The sequence below is a fragment of the Chenopodium album genome, chromosome 26 (genome assembly GCF_948465745.1).
Source record: "Chenopodium album chromosome 26, dcCheAlbu1.1, whole genome shotgun sequence".
NCBI lineage: Eukaryota > Viridiplantae > Streptophyta > Magnoliopsida > Caryophyllales > Amaranthaceae > Chenopodium > Chenopodium album.
The window spans coordinates 309,529-333,471 of record NC_137859.1 but is presented as its reverse complement, the minus strand read 5'-3'; the positions used below and the strand labels follow the sequence as shown (position 1 = coordinate 333,471).

General features: G+C 35.0%; 3 protein-coding genes across 3 annotated transcripts; all 3 read left to right on the top strand.

Moving 5' to 3' along the window:
- Positions 1 to 730: 730 nt before the first annotated feature.
- On the top strand, positions 731 to 5,117 carry LOC145618072 (uncharacterized). Its single transcript, XM_081672853.1, has 6 exons — positions 731 to 1,457; positions 3,208 to 3,260; positions 3,539 to 3,626; positions 3,704 to 3,802; positions 4,509 to 4,636; positions 4,742 to 5,117. The coding sequence occupies exons 1-6, from the start codon at positions 864 to 866 to the stop codon at positions 4,776 to 4,778; spliced, it is 999 nt and encodes a 332-aa protein (XP_081528979.1). The 5' UTR covers positions 731 to 863; the 3' UTR covers positions 4,779 to 5,117.
- An 897-nt stretch (positions 5,118 to 6,014) lies between these two features.
- On the top strand, positions 6,015 to 13,597 carry LOC145616609 (WD-40 repeat-containing protein MSI4-like). Its single transcript, XM_081671364.1, has 15 exons — positions 6,015 to 6,246; positions 7,477 to 7,540; positions 7,638 to 7,724; positions 7,832 to 7,894; positions 8,817 to 8,882; positions 9,014 to 9,088; positions 9,216 to 9,291; positions 9,665 to 9,887; positions 10,276 to 10,357; positions 10,956 to 11,029; positions 11,112 to 11,223; positions 11,322 to 11,396; positions 11,924 to 12,003; positions 12,107 to 12,206; positions 13,040 to 13,597. The coding sequence occupies exons 1-15, from the start codon at positions 6,101 to 6,103 to the stop codon at positions 13,133 to 13,135; spliced, it is 1,419 nt and encodes a 472-aa protein (XP_081527490.1). The 5' UTR covers positions 6,015 to 6,100; the 3' UTR covers positions 13,136 to 13,597.
- A 1,054-nt stretch (positions 13,598 to 14,651) lies between these two features.
- Positions 14,652 to 23,439, top strand: LOC145617758 (protein ROOT HAIR DEFECTIVE 3-like). The gene is made up of 23 exons (XM_081672507.1): positions 14,652 to 14,839; positions 15,761 to 15,910; positions 16,266 to 16,332; positions 16,409 to 16,511; positions 16,631 to 16,701; positions 16,869 to 16,932; positions 17,080 to 17,145; positions 17,245 to 17,292; positions 17,367 to 17,429; positions 17,539 to 17,595; positions 17,859 to 18,017; positions 18,101 to 18,169; positions 18,276 to 18,367; positions 18,591 to 18,669; positions 18,917 to 19,082; positions 19,534 to 19,658; positions 20,421 to 20,683; positions 20,782 to 20,878; positions 20,980 to 21,135; positions 21,819 to 21,923; positions 22,083 to 22,177; positions 22,264 to 22,360; positions 22,735 to 23,439. Exons 1-23 carry the CDS (start codon positions 14,836 to 14,838, stop codon positions 22,969 to 22,971), a joined length of 2,433 nt encoding a protein of 810 aa, XP_081528633.1. The 5' UTR covers positions 14,652 to 14,835; the 3' UTR covers positions 22,972 to 23,439.
- Positions 23,440 to 23,943: the final 504 nt, after the last annotated feature.

Sequence of the window (23,943 nt, the reverse complement as noted above, 5' to 3'; positions counted from 1 at the left end):
GATGGTAAGCCAAATCAAATTTGAAAGTTAGTCGTGAGACGAAAATCTCCTAGATGATTAACCATTGAACAAGGATCAGTAATTTTAAATTCCTCTCAGTGATTCTCCTAATGTTATATATATATGGTTTTTTTTTTTTTACCTATTAAAAAAAGAGTCTATTAGTAGAGATGTTGAGGAACTCATTTTATATTCTACATATAAACGGTAGCAGAAAATTTTCTACCCTCTTCCTATACTTGACATTGACATGCGTAATTGACTACTGAGGGCCTGTTCACATTTACTGAATTGAGGTGAACTGAACTGATCGGAGCGGAACTGAACTGATTGGAGCTGAACTGAACTGAACTGATTGGAGCTGAACTGAGATAAAATGAATATTTTATGAGAAAAGAAAATTAGGAGTTGAACTGAACTGATTGGAGCTGAATTGAATTGAACTGAGCTAAAATGAATATTTTATGAGAAAAGAAAATTAGGAGCTGAACTGAACTGATTGGAGCTGAACTGAGTTGAACTTATTGAAATTGAACTGAAATGAAATTAAGTTGAAGTGAACAGACCCGGAGCCAACTTGTATACACCAAACCTTAATCGCATAGGATAATTAAGGTGGAGCCAATCATAAATGGTGGACTTAGGGTACGAAAAGTACAAAAAAAAACAACTTTGATTAATTTAAGCAAAGTCCAACAACATTAAAGCCACATTCGAAAGACGAGATTAATAGATTTTCTGGAACAGAAATCTACCTACTTGAGCAATAAAAACAAAACACTTCTTTAGTACGTAGAATCAGTACCCTTTTTCTCTCTCTAAAATCTGGAAATTCTTCAGATAAAACCAGTGTAACTCCATCAATGGCGGCTTCTTTCAGTTGCCCTCCTTCTTCTTCTATCACATTTCATCCTATTTATCCATTTTTGCCAACCCTATACTTGCTATTATCTTTCTCTCTCCTCTCAATTTCAATTCTTATTTTCTCCATTTTCAAACGACTCAAAAGAGCAGAGGAAGAAGACCACCCACCATCTCAAACCTCCATTTCTAACCTCAAACTTTCTCTCTCTAAAATTTCAGATAAAACCCTAAATGCCCATCAATTGAATCCGACCCAATTGAATCAATCAATCATTTTGGAGGTCTCACCTTCGAATTCCCCCAAATGGGGCGCTCTGTTTTCGAGCATCGATTCCGGGTCGAATTCGGGTGGAGAGGATGAAATTGAAAGGAATAAGAAGAAGAAAAAGAGGAAGGGGAAGAAGAAGAAGCAGCAGCAATTGGAAAATGGAGGGGATGAGAGAGAAAATGAGGGTTTGGGTTTCTTAAATAAAGAAAAATTAGTGTGTTTATACCCTTTTACCTCATCTTCTAGTGTTACTCAGAGGAAGATCAAACAACAGTATGATCATCTCGTTAAGTCTCAACAATCCAAAGGACTAACATTAGCTCAGGTTTTGAATTTATCTCTTAATTTTTTTTATCTGAATTTTCTTTTGAGTTAATGTTTAACTTATTTTGATGAATTTGATGATAATGACTGATGATGATGATAAATATGATGGTGTTACAAATGTCAATTTATATTTTTGATCAAGCAATTCGATTGTTGCTCGTGTTTTGATGTTTTAAGTAGCAGTTAGTTTTCTTGATGTTGATTGTATATGGTTTTGATCATCATTGCAGTCGAGAATTTGTACTTCCTCTATTTGTTAATAGTTGAATCATCTTGATCGGAAAGGTATGTCAATGTGCTACTTTGATCGTTATCTTTAACTATGCTTTTATAAAATTTATAAAAAGTTATATTTTGAAAATATATATTGAGATCAACTGAACAATAATTGGAAAAAAGTAATTTATTTTATATATTACTCCTTAGTAAACAAATGTGGTCAAAATTGGTTTAAGAATAGTGTAATACGGTGATATGATGCAACTATTGAGTAACAGAGGTAGTATAATTTAGGAATGGTATTCATTATTAATCCAGGTTTCGTTTTGGGACAAAGGCTATATTGGTCAAAGTTAGGCTTTATATTCAGTATTAATCCAGGTCACATTTCTGAATGATTTATTATCTTCTATAGTTCTATGGCTTTGGTTGAACTGCCATGTGTATATTATTTAAGTAATGATCTTGTAGTAGTTGCACCTGCTTTTGTTGAGTGGAGAAGGTTTAAATGCTAACACATGTTAGTGATTCTTGGCTATTGTTACGAGCTAAAAATCAGTCTGATGTTGGGATTTAGACAAAGAGACTTGTAGCCTTGTAGGTTATTATAATTTGCCTCACTTTGAATTATTAAGCAGTACCCCCTCTCAAGCGTTAGATATGTATTGGCCTTACACTCTTGCAAGCGCCTTATCAATCTGTTAGGTTTCAAGATAATATATCTAACGAATTTGATGGGTGTTAATTAGTTTCTTTTGCAGATTTTTGTTTTCAACTCTCCTTGCTGCTATCATCAACTTGGATGAAACTGTTGTTGAGTAGAAACTTTCAGTACAATGTGCTTGAAACAGTGGTTATTACTCATTAGTGAGTTGTTAAAACATGAAAAAACTGAGCCTACTTGTTTTTTTTATAGAGTATAAAAAGTCTGAAAGAAGAAGATAATACCTACCTGCCTAACTACCTCTTTGACTTTATTTTCAAAAGTCAAAGATTAACAAAAAGAATTGTTAGGCTTAGAATTGGAGCTGGCAACTTCAGCTTATGCACCACTGAATTGGCTGAATAACAAAATCCTGCATCATAAAAGCACCACAAGGGGTTAGTCTTTACCCACGAAAAATGTGTTTGTGGGATCTGTGGTATATATATGTTCATGAGCCTATTTGACTTATGATAGTACATGCATGTCTTCTTATATCTCTGTAGCCTTTTGATTTTTGATAGCATTTCTTAGAAAACCTTTCTAAAGTGAAGAGAGGTATGGATGTTTGATGAAGGCTGCTCTTGTTGAAAAGTTTCAAGAGGGGAAATCTTGTATATTGATGCAGATAAATTATAGTTGTACTGACAGAGTGAAATTTGAGCCCGGCATACAGAACTCATTGCCATGATAAGACATGAGAAATAAATCAATTATGATCTGGGCTGTTACCTCTTTGAATTGAAAGATGATTATGGCTAGTTTGTTAGGCAAAAAGGCTCTTTCATAATAGGTTATAACTGTGTCTTGTTTTCCTAAATTGTAGGTTTGCCAGTTTGTTAACTGCCTGGTTGATGCTAAGAATGAGCTACAGCACAAGTAAGTCTAAACATTTATTCAGGTTCATTCCAGCAATAGAGCCCCATCACCCAGCAATTTTGTTTTTAACCTTTAGTTTGTGGCAAGGCTCGTCCTTTTATATACTTTGGGACTAACTTGTTTTTGACTTTAAAATGTCATGGCTCTTTGCTTGTGTTTCTGTGAAATTGTATCTATTATATTCAAAGAATATAATTCATCTTTTGACACCATCTTTGTCTCCCAGGAAAAAAGCAAACACTATAAATTATTGCATTCTAATGTTTTTTCTGATGCAGGTCTGAGGGCATCAAACGTAAATTTACAATAACCAAGGCCTTAATACTCAAGGCTGATAGATCCTCCTTTGACCGACTTCGACAGCAGGTACGAGTGAAATGTTCGCAAGACAGTATGATTTGTTTATAAACTCAAATGTTGAATGATGTTATTGTTATTTCCAGTTATACAAGCTAGAGGCAGATCAGAAGAGATTAGAGGAGGATGCATTTGTTTATAACTGGCTTCAGCATCAGCTTAAGCTTTCACCGGCGTACAAGAAGGTATTTACATATCCTTTTCCTATCATGACCCAACTAAGGGGAAAAAATGTGACACAAGAGTAAGAGAATGAGATATAATAACTACATGTCTTTTCTTGTAGATCAGTATTTTGCTGGTGCCTGGTTCTTCTATATCATCAGAAAATTATGAGGAAGTTGACACTTCAGACTTGTATATTATAAAAGACATCTGCTTATGAATATGAACTACATATTATACCATTTTGTGATTCCAATCTATTGTATCTTTACACGCCATTCAGCTTAAAACAAAGAGAAAATAGAGGATAGATGGATAATAGTATGTTCAAACTGCTAATTTGAGAGAATTGAGACCATATGTATCTGAAAACAGATTAGTCAGTTTGAAACAATGGATAATAGATCTGAATAGGTCCAAAATTGCAATATCAACAGCTGCATTCTTTTGTATTGTTTACCCTTCATCTGACATTAGGTGTCAATATCGAATTCTTGAAAGTTAGAAATGGGTATGGACACTTGTGGTTCAGTTTAGGTAAAAATTAAGATCTTACTATCTTCGAGTATGATACTTGGGGATGTACTTCTGTCCTGTCCATCTGACATCCTCACAATAAAATGCTGTGCATTCAAAATTTTTTGATATTTTTTTCTAAACTTTTATCCTATGTGATAGTTTCTGGATGATAAATGATGGGTATGAAACTGTATTTTCTTACTTCAGATGCTTGAAATCGGGGCTTCCATGGAGTTGAAGGCCAAATCAGGCGAACTAGTCGAAAATCCAGATACCGAGCAGAGTGATATCTCTTTTGAGGAGTTTCTAGAGCAAGAGAAAAAAGATACATTTTGGTATATTTCTGTTCTTCTAATGTCATATTGGACAGAATTGCTTCAAAATGGTACTCATAGTGGATTTTGGAACTCTACTAACAAGAGATTTCATGGAAATTGCAGGCAGAAATATCCGAAGCCCAAACAGTGTTCAGGCTGATCATATCTGCTCGCATATTTGCATCCCCTTTCCTTTTTATCTCCTCTAACAGCTGTGATCAAATTCACTCAATAGCAAAGGCTCAAAGCATGCTTCCTGCCAGGAGTATTTATATAAAGGCTGCTGGTGCTTCAATCAGTTTTCCCCCCCTGAAAGTACCATGTTATCCTTGTTCATAGGCTATCAGTAAAAAGCCTTTAATATTAGCAAGCTGGCTTGGAGAAAATGTCAAGATTCAAGGCTTCCGAGAGTATAGTCTTTCAAACAATATGGTATACAAGACTTACGAGTCAATTAACTGATGACTTTTCAATACAGGTCTTATACATTTTCTTTTTATATTGTTAATGGGGTTTAACATTTTTTCATATGCATGCGAATAGTTTGATAACAAAGTACAAACCGAGGGGCGAGGGAGGAGATCTTGAAACTAATTTCATTTACCAATGCTTAACTAATGAGCTACTTTATTAAGTTGTACTCGAGAACAAGGAATAGTAATAATTTCAGGCGTTCAGCCACCTTATAAAATGCTTCCACCTCTCCTTGGATTTACCCTCTTGCAAAACTTCCTAAATTCCATACTTGGCAGTGAGCCACTGATCTTCTTGCGCACAAAAATTGACTTTGTCTTACCCACCTACAAATTGGGTAGCACAAAATGCAATACATATGTTAACTGGATGTTGGAATCAGCGCAATACTTACTATTTTTAGCAGTTTTGGCTTAATGTTTTTAAGAACCCCATTTTATGATTGGTGTTTTACTCAACTAATTTTTGGAACACAGAGTAAAAAAGCTTTGCTTTGCTAGGTAATGAAATCAGGTCAAGCCATGACAACGGCTAGGTAGTGAAATTAGGTCAAGCGATAACAACAAACTAAATAACCATAAAACACCCTAACTTGACTTCTAATTTCACTAGAATATTACATTATGGTTTAAGGCAATTCGAACTATCTAATATATTAGAGCAAGTGATGAAAATTGATTCCAGTATAACCTGAATCAAGATGGAAGCTTTAACCACTTGAGCTAATAAGCTACCGTCACTTTTATTTAAAAGATGAACAAAATAAAACACGAGACGCATACGTGTGTAGATCTATTCCGGGCCGATCCACGTACCACATGATCCAAGCCCCATAAACAACAATCCACACCCATTTATATTTCCATACTTAGCAGGGGCACTTACTTCTGAACTGACTGCATTCAGCAAATCAGAAGAAAAGACGACGAAATAGGGTGTGCAGAATAAGCGGGAAACCAAAATCACAGAGAGAGAGAGAGAGAGAGAGAGAGAGAGAGAGAGAGAGAGATGACGGAGAAAGGTAAAGGAGGAAGGGTTGGAAAGGGTGGAGAGCTAACGGTGGACGAGAAGTACACCCAGTGGAAATCTCTGGTACCCATTCTTTACGATTGGCTCGCTAACCACAATCTTGTTTGGCCTTCTCTTTCTTGCCGGTATACCTCTTTCTCTCTCCTTTTTCTTCTTCTTCTCTTCAAATTAGGTGAATTGTGTGTTGAGTTTTTCTGGGGTTTGTGAATTTTTAGAGTTTTCAACTTTTATTTGCATATATTTGAGGTGACATTTGGGTGTAATTTGATATAATTGTAATTTTGAGATTGTTGTTTAATAGAATGTCATGATTATAAATGTGCTTCTTTTGCTGGGATGTATACTCAAGAAATTTGTGTTATTGATTATGGCATGAGTTTAATTTTTCTGGTTATTACATGTATATTTTCATGTCAATGTATGCCCTTTTTTGATTTGTAATGTATGCTTTTATGAAGTGAGGAGTTGTATATTTGTGCTTATTAAACGAGAGGTACATTGCACTGTCACATAACCAAAATCCATGTGAGGAAAGCTTAGGTTTTTGACATGCAGATCTATGTTGTTATATATCCTTGTATATCTTAATATCACTGTTACCTTGAGCTAGTTAGAGGTGAGACTGAGTACATTTAAAGGTTGTTAGCAACATTAGGCGCTGCGAGGGTACAAGTCATACTGGGTTGTTGTCGTGGACACATGGTGGCAGTTTGTCTTATATGCAAAAACACTTCAAGGAAAGCTAGCTTAGGTCTGTGGAGTTGATGTTGGGCTGTAATAGGAAAGTATATGATGAGAGTGAGAGATGTTTCGTGATGGATGGGTTGTTTGTGGTGAACGCCGTGAATCAAATGCATTTGTTGATGGGAAAACATATGATGTTAATTTGATTTCCAATGTGATTAGGGATCAAGTTTTAACGAGGAAATCTGGGTACAGGTGTGTAGTTATGATTTTAGTGTTTGATAGCTGTTTTGTTTGAAATTATTTATGGAAAAGGAAAACTGTGGAAAATTAGGTAGATCTCTTATATTCTGCGTGTTATGATTCCAGTGGAATTCCCTTCAAAGTGATAGAAAAAATTGGGGATAACTAAACAAATCAATGTTTAAACTAATTAATCCCCTATATTCAGTAGTTTTTTCATAATTAACAATGCAAAATAGTGAAATTAACATTTTTTTTTTGTAGATTCTATGATTTTACTTTTCTCATTGCTGTAGTTTTATTTTACTTGACACTCCATATTTCCACATAAAAATACTTCCCAAATACAATGTCCTTCTCCATGGCCATATATATGTAAGAATTTAAGCAATAATTTAGACCGTTAATGTGATGGCTGTATGTTGTAGATGGGGTCCACTTCTTGAGCAAGCCACCTACAAGAATCGGCAGCGTCTTTATCTCTCTGAACAGGCAATTTCATCCTCATGATGTGTCTTTTCATTTAATATTGTTGCTAAGTTCCATCATCTTTTTACTAAATGATGATCCTCCTTATCTTTATTTTCAGACTGATGGGAGTGTTCCAAATACACTTGTTATTGCAAACGTTGAAGTTGTTAAGCCTAGGGTTGCTGCTGCAGAGCATATATCTCAGGTAATATCATCCTTGTATGCTAACTACTTTATCAGAAATTTTCTTCTACTATTAGTTTAGAATGCTTAGCCTCTCAACTTTCTTTTCTTTTTTTGATGGTATCTCAGTTTAATGAAGAGGCTCGCTCTCCATTTGTAAAGAAGTTCAAAACCATCATACATCCAGGGGAGGTATGCTTATTGTTTCTTTTGCCAAGGGGTTACATCAATAATCATGTAGTGGTCTTGCTTGTTGAGCATTTTCAAACTAGTTTACATAGTGTCTTTATCTAGGATTGATGGAAACTAGATGTTCTAATATTATAGTCTACGAAGTATATTGATTTAATGTATCAGTCTTTTTGTATATCATATCACATGAAGTATTCTGATTCTGTGTAGTCTGGAGTACTTGACCAAGTTTCAGTGATATTCAGACTATTTATTGTATCTCTAGTTCATGTTCCATTTCCCTACTTGTTCATATAATAGTCACTGCTAAGTTTGTATGGAAGCCCAAAGAGAGCTGTTGTGGCATTTGGCCAACTAGAATAATTGAAGAATGTTATTAAAGGTCCTTCTAACTGCAATGTGTAAGAATTCATTTAGATAGACTGCAATCTCTAGAGACTAGTAGAGGCTGATTGTATTCCTAGAATAAGCTGATCTACACTCCCTCCCAAGGCCCAACCAATCCTTAATCCTCCATGGCTATACCTGTTGATGTTCAATTTAAATGGAGTATATGCAGAATTGCAGAGAGATGCCAAGTTTGTCTTACTAAAATTTAAGTTGTACTTCTGATGATTTCCTTTGGTGATTCTAGTTTGTTTTCAGTTTTCCTTTTATTCTTAGTAGTGATGCATCTGCAGCTCTATTAGAACTAGATAGATTAGGAAATTTTTTCATATTTTACCTCTTTCTCCCTTGGGACAGCATGATTATGGTTAGCATTGTAATCTTTGTGGTGATTGTTTTGCATTATTTATGCATCAAGAGCTTCTTGAACCTGACCTATCTTCTTGTGTACTTTGTTCTTATTAATTTTCCCTTGTATTTTTTTTTTTTTTTTTTTTTTTTGGTACCTATACTTATTACATTTGCTTTTTTACAGGTGAACAGGATCAGAGAACTCCCGCAGAACAGTAACATAGTGGCTACACACACTGATAGCCCTGACGTGAGTTATTTGTTTACTTAAATACACGTGTTCATAACATGAGCATTGAAATTTACATGCTATTGGCAGTACTTTAATCATGCTGCTATACCTTGATAATGTAAGTAATATAACTTGTTGCTTCCATTCAGGTATTAATTTGGGATGTGGAAAAACAACCTAGTCGTCATGCTATCCTAGGAGCTCCTAGCTCTCGTCCCGATCTGGTGGGCTTCATCTGAAGTTCCCTTTGTTTACACCTTTTTGTTGTTTTGTGCTTGACAATCACATAGTTGGTTCAAATTTTATATTAATTTTAAATTTTAAATAGTTAGTTGATCCCTTGTCATGCAGATATTAACTGGACACCAGGAAAATGCTGAATTTGCTCTTGCAATGTGCTCTTGTGAACCATTGGTGCTTTCTGGAGGTGTGACTCTTATTTTGTTATAGTACTGCTTTAGTCATTTTATAAATCATTTTTGGTAGAAGTGTTGACTGTTGAGCCTAGTTCTAGAAAGAACTGCATGCTATGCATTGTTAACAAATTGACGCTACAAAAAGCTCTCGTAATATGAACATGTTGAGTAAATCAATTTTCTCTTTTATGAGGCTTCTTTGTACATAATGATTCGCCAAAATGTTTTCTGGCCAAAGATATTTATGAATTTATATCAGTAACTTTTTATACTCCCTTGTCTGGAATTATTGTCAACTTGATAGAATAGTGTACTTTGAACTAGCAAATGCAATAACTAAATCCATACAATATTATTACTAACTAGCAAAGTTTTTCCAAGCAGGGAAGGATAAATTAGTGGTTTTGTGGAATATAAATGATCATATCTCAACGCTGGCAACAGAACCAGGGGCCGCAAAATCTGCTTCCACTGGCAGCAATATCAAATCAGCATCTAAGACTGGCGATGGAAATAATGGAAATGCAGCTAGTCCTTCCGTGGAAGCACGGGGCATTTATAAGGGACATGATGATACTGTGGAGGATGTGCAATTTTGTCCCACAAGGTAGCTTGCTAAATCACTGTTTTGTGTGCCTAAACTTGTGTTTTCTCTGAAATATCTAGACCAAGTATGACTAAAAGCTGTTCCCGTTATACCATCTGTCTAGAGTCATGAACAGTGTCACATCTATGCTATTATATGTTAATTGGACTTTTTTTTAACCTCAATCATCCACCTCAAATACATGGCAACTGGACATAGGTATGGACATTTGACAGTTGGCACTTCATTTTGAATCAATACATGCAAAATTTCTTTTGAAAGACCACACGTTTAAGTGCCCAAAAGCGTGAATCATAATGTTGTGTCTGCCTAGTAACTGAGTCAGAGTCATTTTTTATTTATTTATTTATTTTTATAAATATTTACATGTTCTCTATGTGTGTGGAAGTGCTCAGCAGTTTTGCAGTGTGGGCGATGATTCTTGCTTGATACTATGGGATTCAAGAACTGGATTGACTCCAGCTACTAAGGTAACATCTCTGAACTTGGTAATTCCATAATGTTCCCCCCCCCCCCCCCCCCCCCCCCCAAAAAAAAAAAAAAAAAAAAAAAAAAAAGATTTTGTGATTCCATCATGTTACTTGCACACTCGGCAAACTCTGCATAGTTTTTCAAATTGTAGATCAAACTAATTTTTTAATTTGTGCTTTTAGAGAAAGATCTTTAACTTCCTTTCGTGTAAATCCCATCTGAGGACTGGCGTCACTGGCCAATCCTCTCTTGTTTTTGTGAGAAGATTTTTAGTTTCTGCATGCAACTTTGCTTTTGGACTCTGCATCCAATCATGAATTCACTTTCACCCTCTCATAGAATATTTTTATAGAAGTAGCATCCCCATTTATCTATCATGTACAATTGTCCATTATTCCTTCAGGCTCATGATATTCCGTTAGAGATGACATTACGACAATTGTCTGAATAGATTGTTGGTTTTATTAACTTTTACCCCCTTTAAATGCCTTACACATTCATATGTATGGTATCTTAAGCAGTTATACCAATACTGGATTGTCCTTATGCTTGTTGAGTCAGCTTAGGTATCTCTGACGATATATTCTATCCCATCAGGTTGAAAAGGCCCATAATGCTGATCTACATTGTGTTGACTGGAACCCTCATGATGAAAATTTTATATTGACTGGGTACGTGCTTTTTATTACTTGCAACTGGTATTTGAATTGTATGGATTTGGCTCTCAACTATTGCAACACTTTGTGCAATCAGATCAGCTGATAATTCAATCCACATGTTTGATCGGAGAAATCTCACTGCGGGGGGAGTTGGAGCACCTGTCCATAAATTTCAAGGCCACAACGATCCTGTCCTTTGTGTACAGGTCAGCATGTCTTTATTGAATTAGCTTGCATATATTTAGTTATCTTGTGTATTCTAAAAGATTATTGTATTTAAAGAATATTATGATTTTTAATACAGTGGTCACCACATAATAGATCAGTTTTTGGCAGTGCTGCTGAGGATGGTCTGTTGAACATATGGGATTATGAAAAGGTATGGATACACTAATCTTTAATGTGATGAAGTTTTTCCATTTACTTCAGTTAAGGCTATTTGCGATCTCTGTGAATACAAAGACGTATTGTATACTCTTCTAATTTGAAGATACTCTTGAAAGGTAGGGGAGGCATCTCTATAATTCAACAAATATTTTCTAGCAATTATATACTCTTCTAATTTGTCCCATGGAAAGCCTTGTTTTATGTTGTACATAACAATGACTGAATGGCTGAAACGAGTTGTAGCCCTTATAGACATGCTGGAACTTCATGTCTACTCAATATTTCATTGAGTGTTTCTGGTTCTGCACGTTTATAGTATTCTACTTATAGAAAAACAATTAAGAAAAAACAAAATCGTCTAACCATATATGTGCATGGTCCCAGCTGAATATCTTTTTACAGCATGAAATGATTGTTTTGCTATCCATTACCTTTATTTTGTGTTACTATTTACCTGGATGTTCATTACTTTTATTTTGCTTAGTTCTGAACAATTGTTTTTTCTTTGATAATACTCAGATTGGTAAAATGCAAACAGAGAGTGGAAACAAAGCGTCGGAGTATCCAGCAGGTTTGTTTTTCAGGCATGCAGGACACAGGTATGGTGACCTCTTTGCATTTGAAAAATAAAAATTCCTTTTTTTTTTTTCCCTCCCATGATGGATACAATTTCAGGTGCATAACCTTTTTTCTTTGGAATAGGGACAAAGTGGTTGACTTCCACTGGAATTCGATTGATCCATGGACAATTGTCAGTGTTTCGGACGATTGCTCAAGCTCTGCCGGAGGTGGAACATTGCAGGTATTGATATATATATTGCTAGCTTGGTCTGATGCCACTCTGATCTATTAACCTTTTTCTAAATTGCTTCACTGAGTACCTGGAGAATTGGTTATAACTTTGTTAGCAACCTCAGTTCTCATGCTTTAAATAGGTTTCACTCCCCATGCATATTATATACTCAAGTGCATCATGCAGGCAAATCATGTATTCACATATGAGGTGCATCATGCACATATTGTACTCCATAATTTATCCATCTCCTACACAAACCTAACTTAATATGCTTTTGAAGATAGAGCATAAAAGAGAGATAGAGGATAGCCTTCTTTTGCTAGTTACTTCACTCTTCCTCTACTGTGTGAGCTTTTGCTTGTAGAAAAGTTCATGAACATTTGTCAAGTTGTTTTCCATGTCCAACATCCGAAAATTGACTCATTAATTAATCAAAACTCAGAATAGCTATTTGCAACAAGAGGATCAGATTTCTTTGTTTATATGATCTGTAGTTGCAACTTTTTTCATCTTGCATGTATTGTATGCCAGAATTTTTTCATCTTCTACACAAACCTAAATTTAGGTGCTTTAAGATAGAGCATAAAAGGAAGATAGAATATAGCTTTTTTTGCTACAGTATTAGTTATTTCCAGTCTTCTTCTACTGTGTTCTTTTGCTTGTAGAAAAGTTAACGAGCATCTGTTGCTTCATGTCCAACATCAGAAAATTACCATGATCAGAAATTCAGAACTGCTATATGCAACAAGAGGACCAAGTTTCTTCCCTTATATGATCTGTAGTTACCACTTTTAACTGAAACTGTTTTTCACTTCTTTTCTTTCTTTGATCTGTTGCAGATGTGGCGCATTATTGATTTGCTTTACCGACCAGAGGATGAAGTCCTGGCAGAGTTGGACAAGTTCCGATCCCATGTAACCACATGCTCCTCCTAGATCTTTCAAGGATATTAGGACAGTTTAGGCTGACAAGAACTGGTTTAAACATGGAAGAGGGTGCAGACATCATGTCTTGAAACTCTTTCGAATGCATGAAGTTTTTATTTATCTTTTGGTCTTTCCTGGGTGAAAAAGTTTCCCACTGTTTGACCCTTTCACGACAAATGTAACCTTGGATATTGTAGTTTCAAGCCTATTCCTCCTAAATCTGATATTCTCATTAGGACCTTCACAATCTGTCCAAAAACAACAGTCATATATACTGTGCTGAGTTGCTGATATGTTCAGAAAATCGTTCAGTAGTACGTGCGCCTTGCTCGTGTCGAGTTAAACCATTCATGAATGCTAAACTATGTTTGATCACTCCTCTAGATCTACATCTGAAAATAAAGAAATGTAAATATAGAATAGTGATCTACGAATAAAATGTTTAGAATAATAATTAGTACGAATTACAAGTTATAGTACACTGTTATACAAGTAATTGGGAAAGTAAATGTATGATTATGAGGTGGCCTAGATTAGAGCGTAGTGACACGCGCCACTAGGGCCCACCTGACAATGGCATAGCATATGTATTTGTTGTTCATATTCTTTGCTTTTGATGATTGGGCGGCTACTTGAATGTCATGCTACCAAAGTCGGTGCAGAAAGGTTGTAGAATTATAATCTCTTTCCATTTTTCTTTTCATTTCATTTCACCCCTTTTTATTTTTTTTCCTTAATTTTTTTTAGATTTTTTTTTAAAAAATAATTCTTACGGAGTAGTTTGTTTATTGACTACACTAGTAGGGTAGTCAATAGTACAAGGAAACATACCTTGTGGAATGGGATGTTGTCAAAACACATGAAACATACACATAATTACATAGATGACATGACAAATAAAATTTTTACTACGTACTTGTACTTGAATATGCTACTCTGCGTATGTTTAGAATTTGCGCCTGTAAATATAGTTTTTTACAATCATAATATATTTTAAAGGATGTGTAGATGTAATTTAGCAAAAATTGATTGAAACAATGTAATATCTTGAAATTAAAATTTGTATTGTAGTAAATGTATGCTTAAAACAACAAATAAGTTGTTACCTCCCCCATCTCAATGTAAGTAATGAGAATATCACCTTGTAACTTTTTTTTTGGCAACTAGAATATCACCTTGTAACTTGGAGCTAATACAATTGAATAATATCCCCGTAAATGAATTAAGAAGTTTGCTTTTTTCTAATCTTATCCCAAATTTCTCAAAAGTTTCACTAGCTCGACTTTGATTCATTCATCTTATCTCATTCAAAATCAAAATATAAACTTGACCACAAACTTACGAGGAAGTAGAATTTGTTTCATAGTAGTATCACTAAAATTGGAAATCTAAGATTTTACTGTTTATAGTAAAAATAGCAAAAACAATGATGCATACATTATTAAAATCTTGAGTAAAGTTTATAAATTATTTTTTAAAAATAAAACTGGGTATTAAATTTCTGGGAGAGAATACCAATACAACAACGACGGACGCATTTAATTAAAAAAATAATCTCTACAAATCTCCTTCTTCACACCCCCTATACACACAGACGAGATCGTCATCTTCCCCCTTTTATTTTCTCTCTCCTAATTTTCTCTTTCTTCCCGCTTCTTCTTCGATCCTTCTTCTTCAACCTCGTGTGCAATCGGATCAGATTTGTCTAAATGGGTATATTTCTATTAACTCGTCATATTTTTTAATTTAATTTGACGTTTTTGTTTGATCTAATTGAATTCAATTCTATTAACTTTGTTTCCATTTTTTTTTTTACAATTGATGATGTTACTTCGGTTTTGTTCCGTTTCTAGATTAAATTTAATGTCGGTTTTTAATTTTTTGTTTAATTTTAAATGCGGGGTTAATCGCGCCGTTTCTCATGCAATTGCTTTATATGTGATTTTCAGGTGTTTGGGATTTTAATTAATTTAGGTTTTTATTTCTATAAAGTCTGCTGTTAATTGCCCTAATTTTGAGTAATTGGGGATCATGAAATGGCTAGTGTTTGGCTTAAATGTTGGGGGAAGTGATAAAGACTTTAAATTTATGAACTGGGTTCTTTGAATTTCCAATTTTTATTTTACTGTTGGAAGGTGAATTATTTAGAAACTTTTTTTTTTTTTTTTTTTTTTTTTTTTTTGGGGTGTTTATGAACTTGGTGATCGTAATTTTAATGGGTTTTCCTGCTAGTGTGCTTTCACTGGTAAGATTCTAGTTCTGTTTTTGTTTTAATCATGAAATTTGGTTGGTTTTTCAAAACTTATAGAATGTTTGGAGATTAGAAGCAATATGAAATCTATCTGTGTACTTTTGTAGATGAAATTGAAGCTCTTATATTGTATTCGGTCACAAAAAGTGTTAAAACAGTGTAGTGGTGTATTGATTAATGGACATTGGTTGAAATTTAGTGCTTATCAAGATTGCTTCTAGTGATGTCTTAATGGCTGGTGGAAGAAGCAAAAATTATATTATCTTCTTCAAACCGATAATCCGGAGCAGATTATCAAGAAATCTTATTTATGTTTAACATTCACGCCAAGCTTTTAGAACATGAATGTATTGCCTTACTAAGGTTATGTCTATTTTTCTCAGATAATGATGATAGGTGTTGTTCTACCCAGCTGATCGATGGAGATGGTATGTTCAATGTAGCTGGGCTCGAGAATTTTTTGAAAGGAGTAAGGCTGGCAGAATGTGGACTTTCATATGCCATAGTCTCCATCATGGGTCCACAAAGCAGTGGTATGTATCACTTTTTTTTATTTAATTTTGCTGAAAAATTTAATTTAGCTTATATTTAAATAAATGCTGTTTTATAACTTTACAATGTATGGAGTATTGCTTGAACAAACTAAGTGCATTAGATTTACCAATTTATGCATCTTAAGATGTACTTGTATGTATATCTTTAAACTAATGTTTCTTGGCTATGCTGTCTATTAGCTGAACTTTTTTTACAAACTTCTCTACTCTAGTCGCACTTAATTTATTTAAAGAAATTCTGTACCCCTTTAATACTTGCACAGTGGTTTTAATGTTTTATATGGCTAAGGTGGCTGCGTCATATTTAGTGATCGCATTTTTTTTCCTACTACAGGGAAAAGTACACTATTGAATAATTTATTTGGAACCAACTTCAGGGAGATGGATGCATTTAGAGGAAGGTAATTTGATATGTTCTTAATTGTGTTTGTTACCAAAGATAAACTAGTCATATTGACGGAATTCTATGTTATTAAGGTCTCAGACAACCAAAGGTATTTGGTTAGCGAAATGTGTTGGTATTGAGCCCTGTACTCTAGTAATGGATTTGGAGGGTACAGATGGCAGAGAGAGAGGAGAGGTGATTACCATTTCTTGTTTATTTGTCTTCAGCTTTAGACTGTTTCATTCATTTTCATTGGTATGATTTAGATTAAAAAATCTAAGCCCTTACTGAAGTCCTCTACTTGACATGTCTAGGACGATACTGCTTTTGAAAAACAAAGTGCTCTCTTCGCTCTTGCTGTTTCCGATATAGTGCTTATAAACATGTAAGTGCATAAACTACTTGTTCTGCTTTCCTGATTTTTTTTTTGACTTTCTTTATTTTCTTTTCTTCACTTTATATATATATATATATATATATATATATATATATATATATATATATATATTTTCTTATATGTGAATTTGCTCAGTAAATCTGTAATTGATGTAGGTGGTGCCATGACATAGGACGTGAACAGGCAGCAAATAAACCGCTATTGAAGACTGTTTTCCAAGTACAACATTGTTCCTTAATTTAGTTCTATTTGTTTTCTCTATCTGAAAGCATGCTTTATCAGACCTGCAGCCATTCTGCTTGTACATTGATTGATGTATAGATTGCGCAAGCATTAATTTTTATTTCTGCGGGTAATTTCTTATAGGTGATGATGCGGTTGTTCAGTCCTCGTAAAACAACTCTGATGTTTGTGATACGTGATAAGACAAGAGTGAGTTTATCTTCTATTTCTTTCTGTAATTAACTTAATCCGTGAATAGTGAATGTTGGCAAATTTTAGAGCTTGACCAGTATCTCTACTTTGTACCAGACGCCCCTTGAAAATCTTGAACCAGTTCTGCGAGAAGATATTCAAAAGGTGATTAATTTGTTCTTTTTCATTCCATGACCAACTGTGACATTAATATTTTCTAACCATATTTCTCCTGCTAGATATGGGATTCGGTTCCTAAGCCACAAGCACATAAAGATACACCCCTGAGTGAATTTTTCAATGTAAGCTAATCTTTCAGCTTCATGTTGTGGAACGTCAATTCAACTCTAGAACCTCTAGAAGATTTTACTAACGAGAGTGTCTTGTCACATTTGCTGTCAACTTTGCCAGGTTGAAGTTGTCGCTCTTTCCAGTTACGAAGAGAAAGAAGAGCTTTTTAAAGAGCAGGTATGTCACTTAGATCCCCCACCCCTCTCTCATTCTGTCTTAATAATGCCTGTTTGAAGTGGGAGTGTTGTAAAAGGTGCCTTAGAAAATGGTGTGTATTTCTCTTATTTCCGATATAAAGTTTCTTTGGGAATCCTATTAAGTTGATCTTGTTTCTAGAAGCTAGACTAAATCTCGAACTGCAATATCTCACTCAAATTTGGTTAATTGACTAATGTATGGACATTAGTATACTCTGTCTGACATCCTGTAAATGGATGAAGGTTGCTAATTTGAGGCAGAGATTCTACCAATCTATAGCTCCTGGCGGGCTTGCTGGAGATCGCCGGGGAGTTGTGCCTGCTTCAGGCTTTTCTTTCAGTGCTCAACAGATATGGCAAGTAATCAAGGAAAACAGGGACCTTGACCTTCCTGCGCACAAAGTAATTGATTTAACTCATTCTACTTAGGCATCAAGGCTATGTTGTAAGATGTCATTAGTGCTCATGGCTCAATTCCTTAATAGGTCATGGTGGCTACAGTTCGCTGTGAAGAAATTGCCAATGAAAAGTATAGCAACTTTACCCAAAATCAGGTATTAATTGATTTATGATCCCCTCATCTGTTATCTTTTGTTGATGATCTCTCTTTTCTTGCTGCATTTCTTACTTCTGCTGGTCTATTTGCTACTATATTTGCAGGATTGGCTTCAGCTAGAAGAGGCCTCGCAATCCGGCCCTGTTGCTGGATTTGGAAAGAAGCTAAGTTCAATTATTGGGGACTGTTTATCTGAGTGAGTATTTATTTTTTTTCAAATTCTGTTGTCATCGTGTCGCCTCCCTTGAAAGGGTATTTTCTTGTGTGTTCAGTATTTTTGTTTTTCTTTCTCACTGGGAATATTTCGTCAAGGAACAGCTTTTGGATTTCTGTTGTGTTTCTTTGTATCTTGCTATTTGTTCATCCTCTCTTGTTTTGTGGTTATATTTAGTTACTTGTACTTTCTATCCTCCAATCAGGTACGATTCAGAGGTTATATATTTTGATGAGGGTGTTAGAACGTCCAAGAGGAGGCATTTAGAAGATAAATTACTGCAAGTAAAGTCATCTATCCTCTTCTAAACTTACAAATATTTTGTACTTCTGCTGAGTAATATATGTTATGTATGGGAGTGAAACTAGGCTAGCTAGCTAGCTTTGACGTTCTTTTATATCTTGTATTTTTTGAAACTGCACGTGTCAATGTAATTTCAATCAGTCTTGCAGCTAATAACGGTTTTTTCTCCTTTGTATATGTACCTTATCGATGCTCACTGTATCTCTCTTTTCTTCTGACTTGTATTAGCTTGTTCAACCGGCTTTCCATTCCATTTTGGGACATGTACGGTCTGGAACAGTAGAGAAGTTTAAGGAAGCGTTTGACAAAGCTTTGAATAGCGGGGAAGGGTTTTCTGCTGCTTCACACAGATGCAAACAGACATTTATGAATCTATTTGATGAAGGATGTGCAGGTAAAACCTTTTTATTTACTATGAACTTACCTGCATTTATTTTTTACCCTACATGGTATCCAAGGTGGCAAGGTGAATGTGATGTGCTTACATCAGTACTTATCCTTTAGCCATCAATGAGGTTGTGTGGCCTGAGGGTACCTTTTTGGTAGGATTGTCTTTGTGTTGCAAGGGAGACTAAAGCCAATATATTAGTAAAATCAAGTTTTTCGCTATTATAGAAAGAGACTTATGTCAAATTTGATTTTACTCTGAAATTGTTAATATTGTGATCTTATAGTTTGTAGTTTTGCACATTACTACGATTGAATAAGCCATTTGGGAGATATGTTACCTATTTCCTTTTAAACTGGTGATTTGTTATTGTATGAAGAAAAAGTTATTTATAGTTTAATTTTATCATGAAAATCTTTATGAAGTGAACTTAAAAATTTACCTTTTCTTTGTGCAGATGCTGTGGTTGAACAAGCAAGCTGGGATACTTCTAAAATGAGGTCCAAGCTTGTCCGTGATTTGGATGAATATGTTGCTACTGTTCGTGCTGCTAAATTGGCTGAACTAACTTCCAGTTATGAGGTATTACTTCCAGTTATCTATCATGTCTTTGTGATGTGTTTTTTTTTGGTAATTTAACTGTCAGATTTTCATCTCAATTGGGCTGTATGTAGCTGTTAGCCCATAACACCTCTTTTTCCTCGTTTTGCGGATTCTTATGAGTTACTGTAAAGATCTTTAGATTTAAAAAAGGTTGAGAGCTACCAACGCTCTTTAGCTCCATATTCCATTCTTCTCATGATACCTGACATTTACTGTTATTATCTCTTTCCAAATTCCCTTTTTTTATTTTTAAGAATAAATCTTCAAAACCTTTTCAAGGTGAACTAGAGAATCTTTTCAAGGTGAACTAGAGAATCTTTTCAAGGAGAACTCGCAAGCTACCAATGATCCCTATCTCCTTATGTCATTGAGCAACATCTAAATAGGTTGCTGGAGCCTGAGGTTGGGTGAAATGCTTGTAGTCTTGGCCAGTCTAATAGTTAATTACCTTGCAAAACAAGATAGAGGATTGTACCATATGCATTGAAGAAAACCATTTATCAGGCTTTTATCTCCTTCTGAATATATCTATCCTAAGGCCTTCTAATTATTTACTTCTTTTCAAAATTATTGTGCAAAGTGAACCAACATACCTACAGTAACTTTTACAATGATATAATAGTTCTTGAATGTCCTTGGTTAATTTATTGTGGAATAACTAATTCTGTGGAGCTTTGTATTCTTGTCTAAATACATTGTTAAAATTGATCTTTAACATTTCATTGACTGTGACCAATGCAGGCAAAATTAAACGAGGCTCTTGCAGGGCCTGTTGAGGCACTTTTGGATGGTGCAAATGATGAGACCTGGCCATCAATTAAAAAACTTCTTCGACGTGAGACTCAGTCAGCAGTTTCTGGCCTTGCTAATGATCTTTCTGGTTTTGATTTGGATGATGTAACCAGAGACAAAATGTTAGCAAGACTGGAGGATTATGCAAGAGGTGTGGTTGAGGGAAAAGCCAAGGAAGAAGCAGGAAAGATATTGATCCGTATGAAGGATAGGTAAGGGCTGAATATTATGAATGTGCTATTGTACTAATAAAAATTCATTTCAGTTTCTTTGAGAGCGCTGATTATGATTTCCCCCTCCCCTTGTTTAGATTCACGATGTTGTTTAGCCATGACTCCGACTCCATGCCGCGGGTTTGGACTGGGAAAGAGGATATTAAGGCTATTACAAAACTTGCTCGTTCTGCGGTATGATATTTTGGTGAAATTATGTTATATGTATTTGGTTTCCTCATTGTAATATAAAATATTATACTAATCTACGTTTGTAATGCAAAATTCTTTTGCAGTCCCTTAAACTGCTCTCTGTGCTGGCTGCAATTCGGTTGGATGACGAATCTGATGATATTGACAAAACATTAGTTCTTGCTTTGGTGGATAAAAGTAATTCTAGTGACAGGAGTCTGACAGTGTCTGATCCGCTAGCATCAAGCAGCTGGGAGAAGGTGTGCTTCTTTTACTTTTAAGTGCTGTTAGATTAATATATTGTTCACTTTTAAATTTTCATTAGCGGCATTAGCCTAGATGGTAAATTATATAGGAGCTCAAATTTGTGACCTGCTATGTTGCTTAGAACCATATGCTTCTTGCAACTATATCTTTATCACAAATCTCGGATTTTAAATGATTAGCTTTTCTTCAATGATTGTTTGGTACTTTGGTGGTCATGGATTTGACTAAGTTGAGGTCAATCTCACACATGCAACCTCAGTTGTAGAGAGATGAAACGATTTGGAATACAAAAGCTATGGTATTTTTTTTTATAAAAGCTATAGAACCCGGGGAGGGGGTTGGTCTGAGTTTTTGTTATCTAAATTTCTCATTCATGTCGAGCTAACTAGTCAAGGACTTTGTATCATGTATTGTTTTGCTGTCCAGCAAAATAGCCAATGTTGGTAAACTCCAACATTTTTTAAAAAGCTTAGTAGCTTACTGAGTCTGCACTCATCAGTTTGGTCTAGTGTTCTACTGTTTAGAATTGTGTTTTAGAGTAGTCATTTTTATAGAAATTTGTCACTCCCTTTTATCTGCTGTTTGAAATCATTGGGAAAAAGGTGTCTGGTGACTATGATTCTAGTCATCATTTGAAAATTTCACCCCAGCTGACAGCTCTATATTTTGAATGTAGATTCCATCGTCGAAGACATTGATAACTCCTGTCCAGTGCAAACAATTGTGGAGGCAATTCCAGATGGAGACCGAATATACTGTTAGTCAGGCCATTGCTGCTCAGGCATGAACTCATCTCCTTGAGTCTTGAATTATGTTTTTGACTGTTATTTTGTTTTACCAATAACAAAAGCGGTTACTTTGACCTGCTGATTATTTTCCAAAGTAGCATGTGTACCAGAGCTTGTCTTTTTCACATATATTGCTATTTTTAATTTTTCAGGAGGCCAGCAGGCGTAGCAACAACTGGTTGCCACCTCCATGGGCAATCGCTGCCATGCTCATTTTAGGTTTTAATGAGTTCATGACTCTTTTAAGGTACAACTTTCTCAATATGTTCATTAATTTCTCCATTCATATGTTTCGTTTTTTTTGCTCACTGTTAGTGTTTCATCTTTTGTCAGGAATCCACTTTATCTTCTCGTCCTCTTTGTTGCCTTTCTAGTAAGCAAAGCATTGTGGGTGCAAATGGATGTATCAAATGAATTCCGTCATGGCGTTGTAAGTTTTATTGGTCAAAATTATATTAATTGAAGTCTCTTTTGTGCATGTTGTGTACTGGTATTTTTGCTTTTGCTTATTGTATACAATTGAATAATTGATAGGACCTCAGTTATTGCATCTCTGATCAGTCAGGCTATTACTGTTCCTAATTTTAACATCAACTGCTATATTTCATGTCAGAACTTGAATAGATTAGAGCGATGTTGGAGACAGAAATGTAGATGTAGCATGTTGCTCATGTCTAGAAAGTAAATTTAAGGAGAAAAAATGTAGCATTTGAGCACTACTTGCTGTGTTTTCTGTATATTGTTGTTTTGTCTGTGCACTATGTTAGCCTGATTCTGTGTTTTTTTTTTTTTCCCTCCTTACAGCTTCCTGGATTCCTTTCCTTGTCAACCAGAGTTTTACCCACTGTTATGAACATGCTCAAAAACTTAGCTGAGCAAGGAAACAGACCAGCAACTGCTGGTGCTCACACAAATCCACCCCTAGCAGCTAACAGCTTTAGAGGTGGTGTAAATTCTGACGGTGTTTCATCGACTGGTTCTTCCCATGTAACAACAAATGAAAACGGAGCAGAGTATTCAAGTGCTTCAAAGGAAGATTAGATGGATTAGTTTGATTGCATGGAGGAAATGTTCTGAGACTCTGATTTACCCCTATAAGCTTGTGCTGCTTCTTAATCAAGGGATGCAGATTTGTACTTGGTCATATATGCCAACCATTATAGCAAGCTGTATGAAACACAGATGATGATTGGTTGAAGGCATCGATTTTTGTCTACATGTCACATGCACAGGTCCCGGGTCTCTTATGGAGAACCCGTTGATATAGTTTTTTCATTTTCCTTGTTCTCTTTTTCTCCCCTCTCCTTGCGTGTTATGGGTCTGTTAGATGATGATCCTGTATGGTTTTGGTCCATATGTCTAAAGTGGTTGTGCCTCAGCTTGTCATTTTTTTGTAAAAGTTCCATTGTAGTTTGAAAAGAAATTTTCTTGCGTAATACGTAGTAGTTGAGATCTTGAGAATGATATGAGCAATTATATAAGTGGACGGATATACTACTATTGGATTTAGATTTGTTGTCTAAAGAAATGTGCTCTGCTTATTACTTATTTAATCTTCCTTTATTTGGTTTTTATAAAAGGCTATATAATGCTTTTTTTTTTTTTTCTTTTCTTTTTCGGCTTCTTGTTTTCTCAGTTCCCTCACCCAAAACTCAGAAAATCGCTTCCCAAGTCACAAGAGTCCAACTATACGCTGATAGTCTCAAATACTTCATTATTTATACTTGTATTTAAGGAGTATTATTTTCAAGAGTAATTTTTTTTTTTTTTTTCTTTTTTGACGGGATATTTTCAAGAGTAATTTGATTTGCCAAAATGTGCGCCCTGCGATACTTGCTGATGCACCAGAGGGGGGAAAGAATCGGAGGTGAAAATGATATTTTCTTCGTTGTTTCTCTAATTATTATCTCATTTGATTGGAAATTATAATTAAGAAATGGAGTTAAACTATCACAATTAACATTCACTTTCATTTATGAAACAATCTTCTAAATTTCAGATGAAGTTTGTATT

Excerpts from the sequence above, each read along its gene's own strand:
- LOC145618072 (XM_081672853.1), top strand. The coding sequence starts at position 864 with ATGGCGGCTTCTTTCAGTTGCCCTCCTTCTTCTTCTATCACATTTCAT. Across the intron at positions 3,261-3,538 it reads AAGAATGAGCTACAGCACAA|GTCTGAGGGCATCAAACGTA; the intron begins GTAAGTCTAAAC and ends TTTCTGATGCAG. Across the intron at positions 3,627-3,703 it reads TTGACCGACTTCGACAGCAG|TTATACAAGCTAGAGGCAGA; the intron begins GTACGAGTGAAA and ends TGTTATTTCCAG.
- LOC145616609 (XM_081671364.1), top strand. The coding sequence starts at position 6,101 with ATGACGGAGAAAGGTAAAGGAGGAAGGGTTGGAAAGGGTGGAGAGCTA. Across the intron at positions 9,089-9,215 it reads CTAGCTCTCGTCCCGATCTG|ATATTAACTGGACACCAGGA; the intron begins GTGGGCTTCATC and ends CTTGTCATGCAG. Across the intron at positions 12,207-13,039 it reads CCGGAGGTGGAACATTGCAG|ATGTGGCGCATTATTGATTT; the intron begins GTATTGATATAT and ends GATCTGTTGCAG.
- LOC145617758 (XM_081672507.1), top strand. Across the intron at positions 16,702-16,868 it reads GATATAGTGCTTATAAACAT|GTGGTGCCATGACATAGGAC; the intron begins GTAAGTGCATAA and ends TAATTGATGTAG. Across the intron at positions 18,670-18,916 it reads TAGAAGATAAATTACTGCAA|CTTGTTCAACCGGCTTTCCA; the intron begins GTAAAGTCATCT and ends GACTTGTATTAG.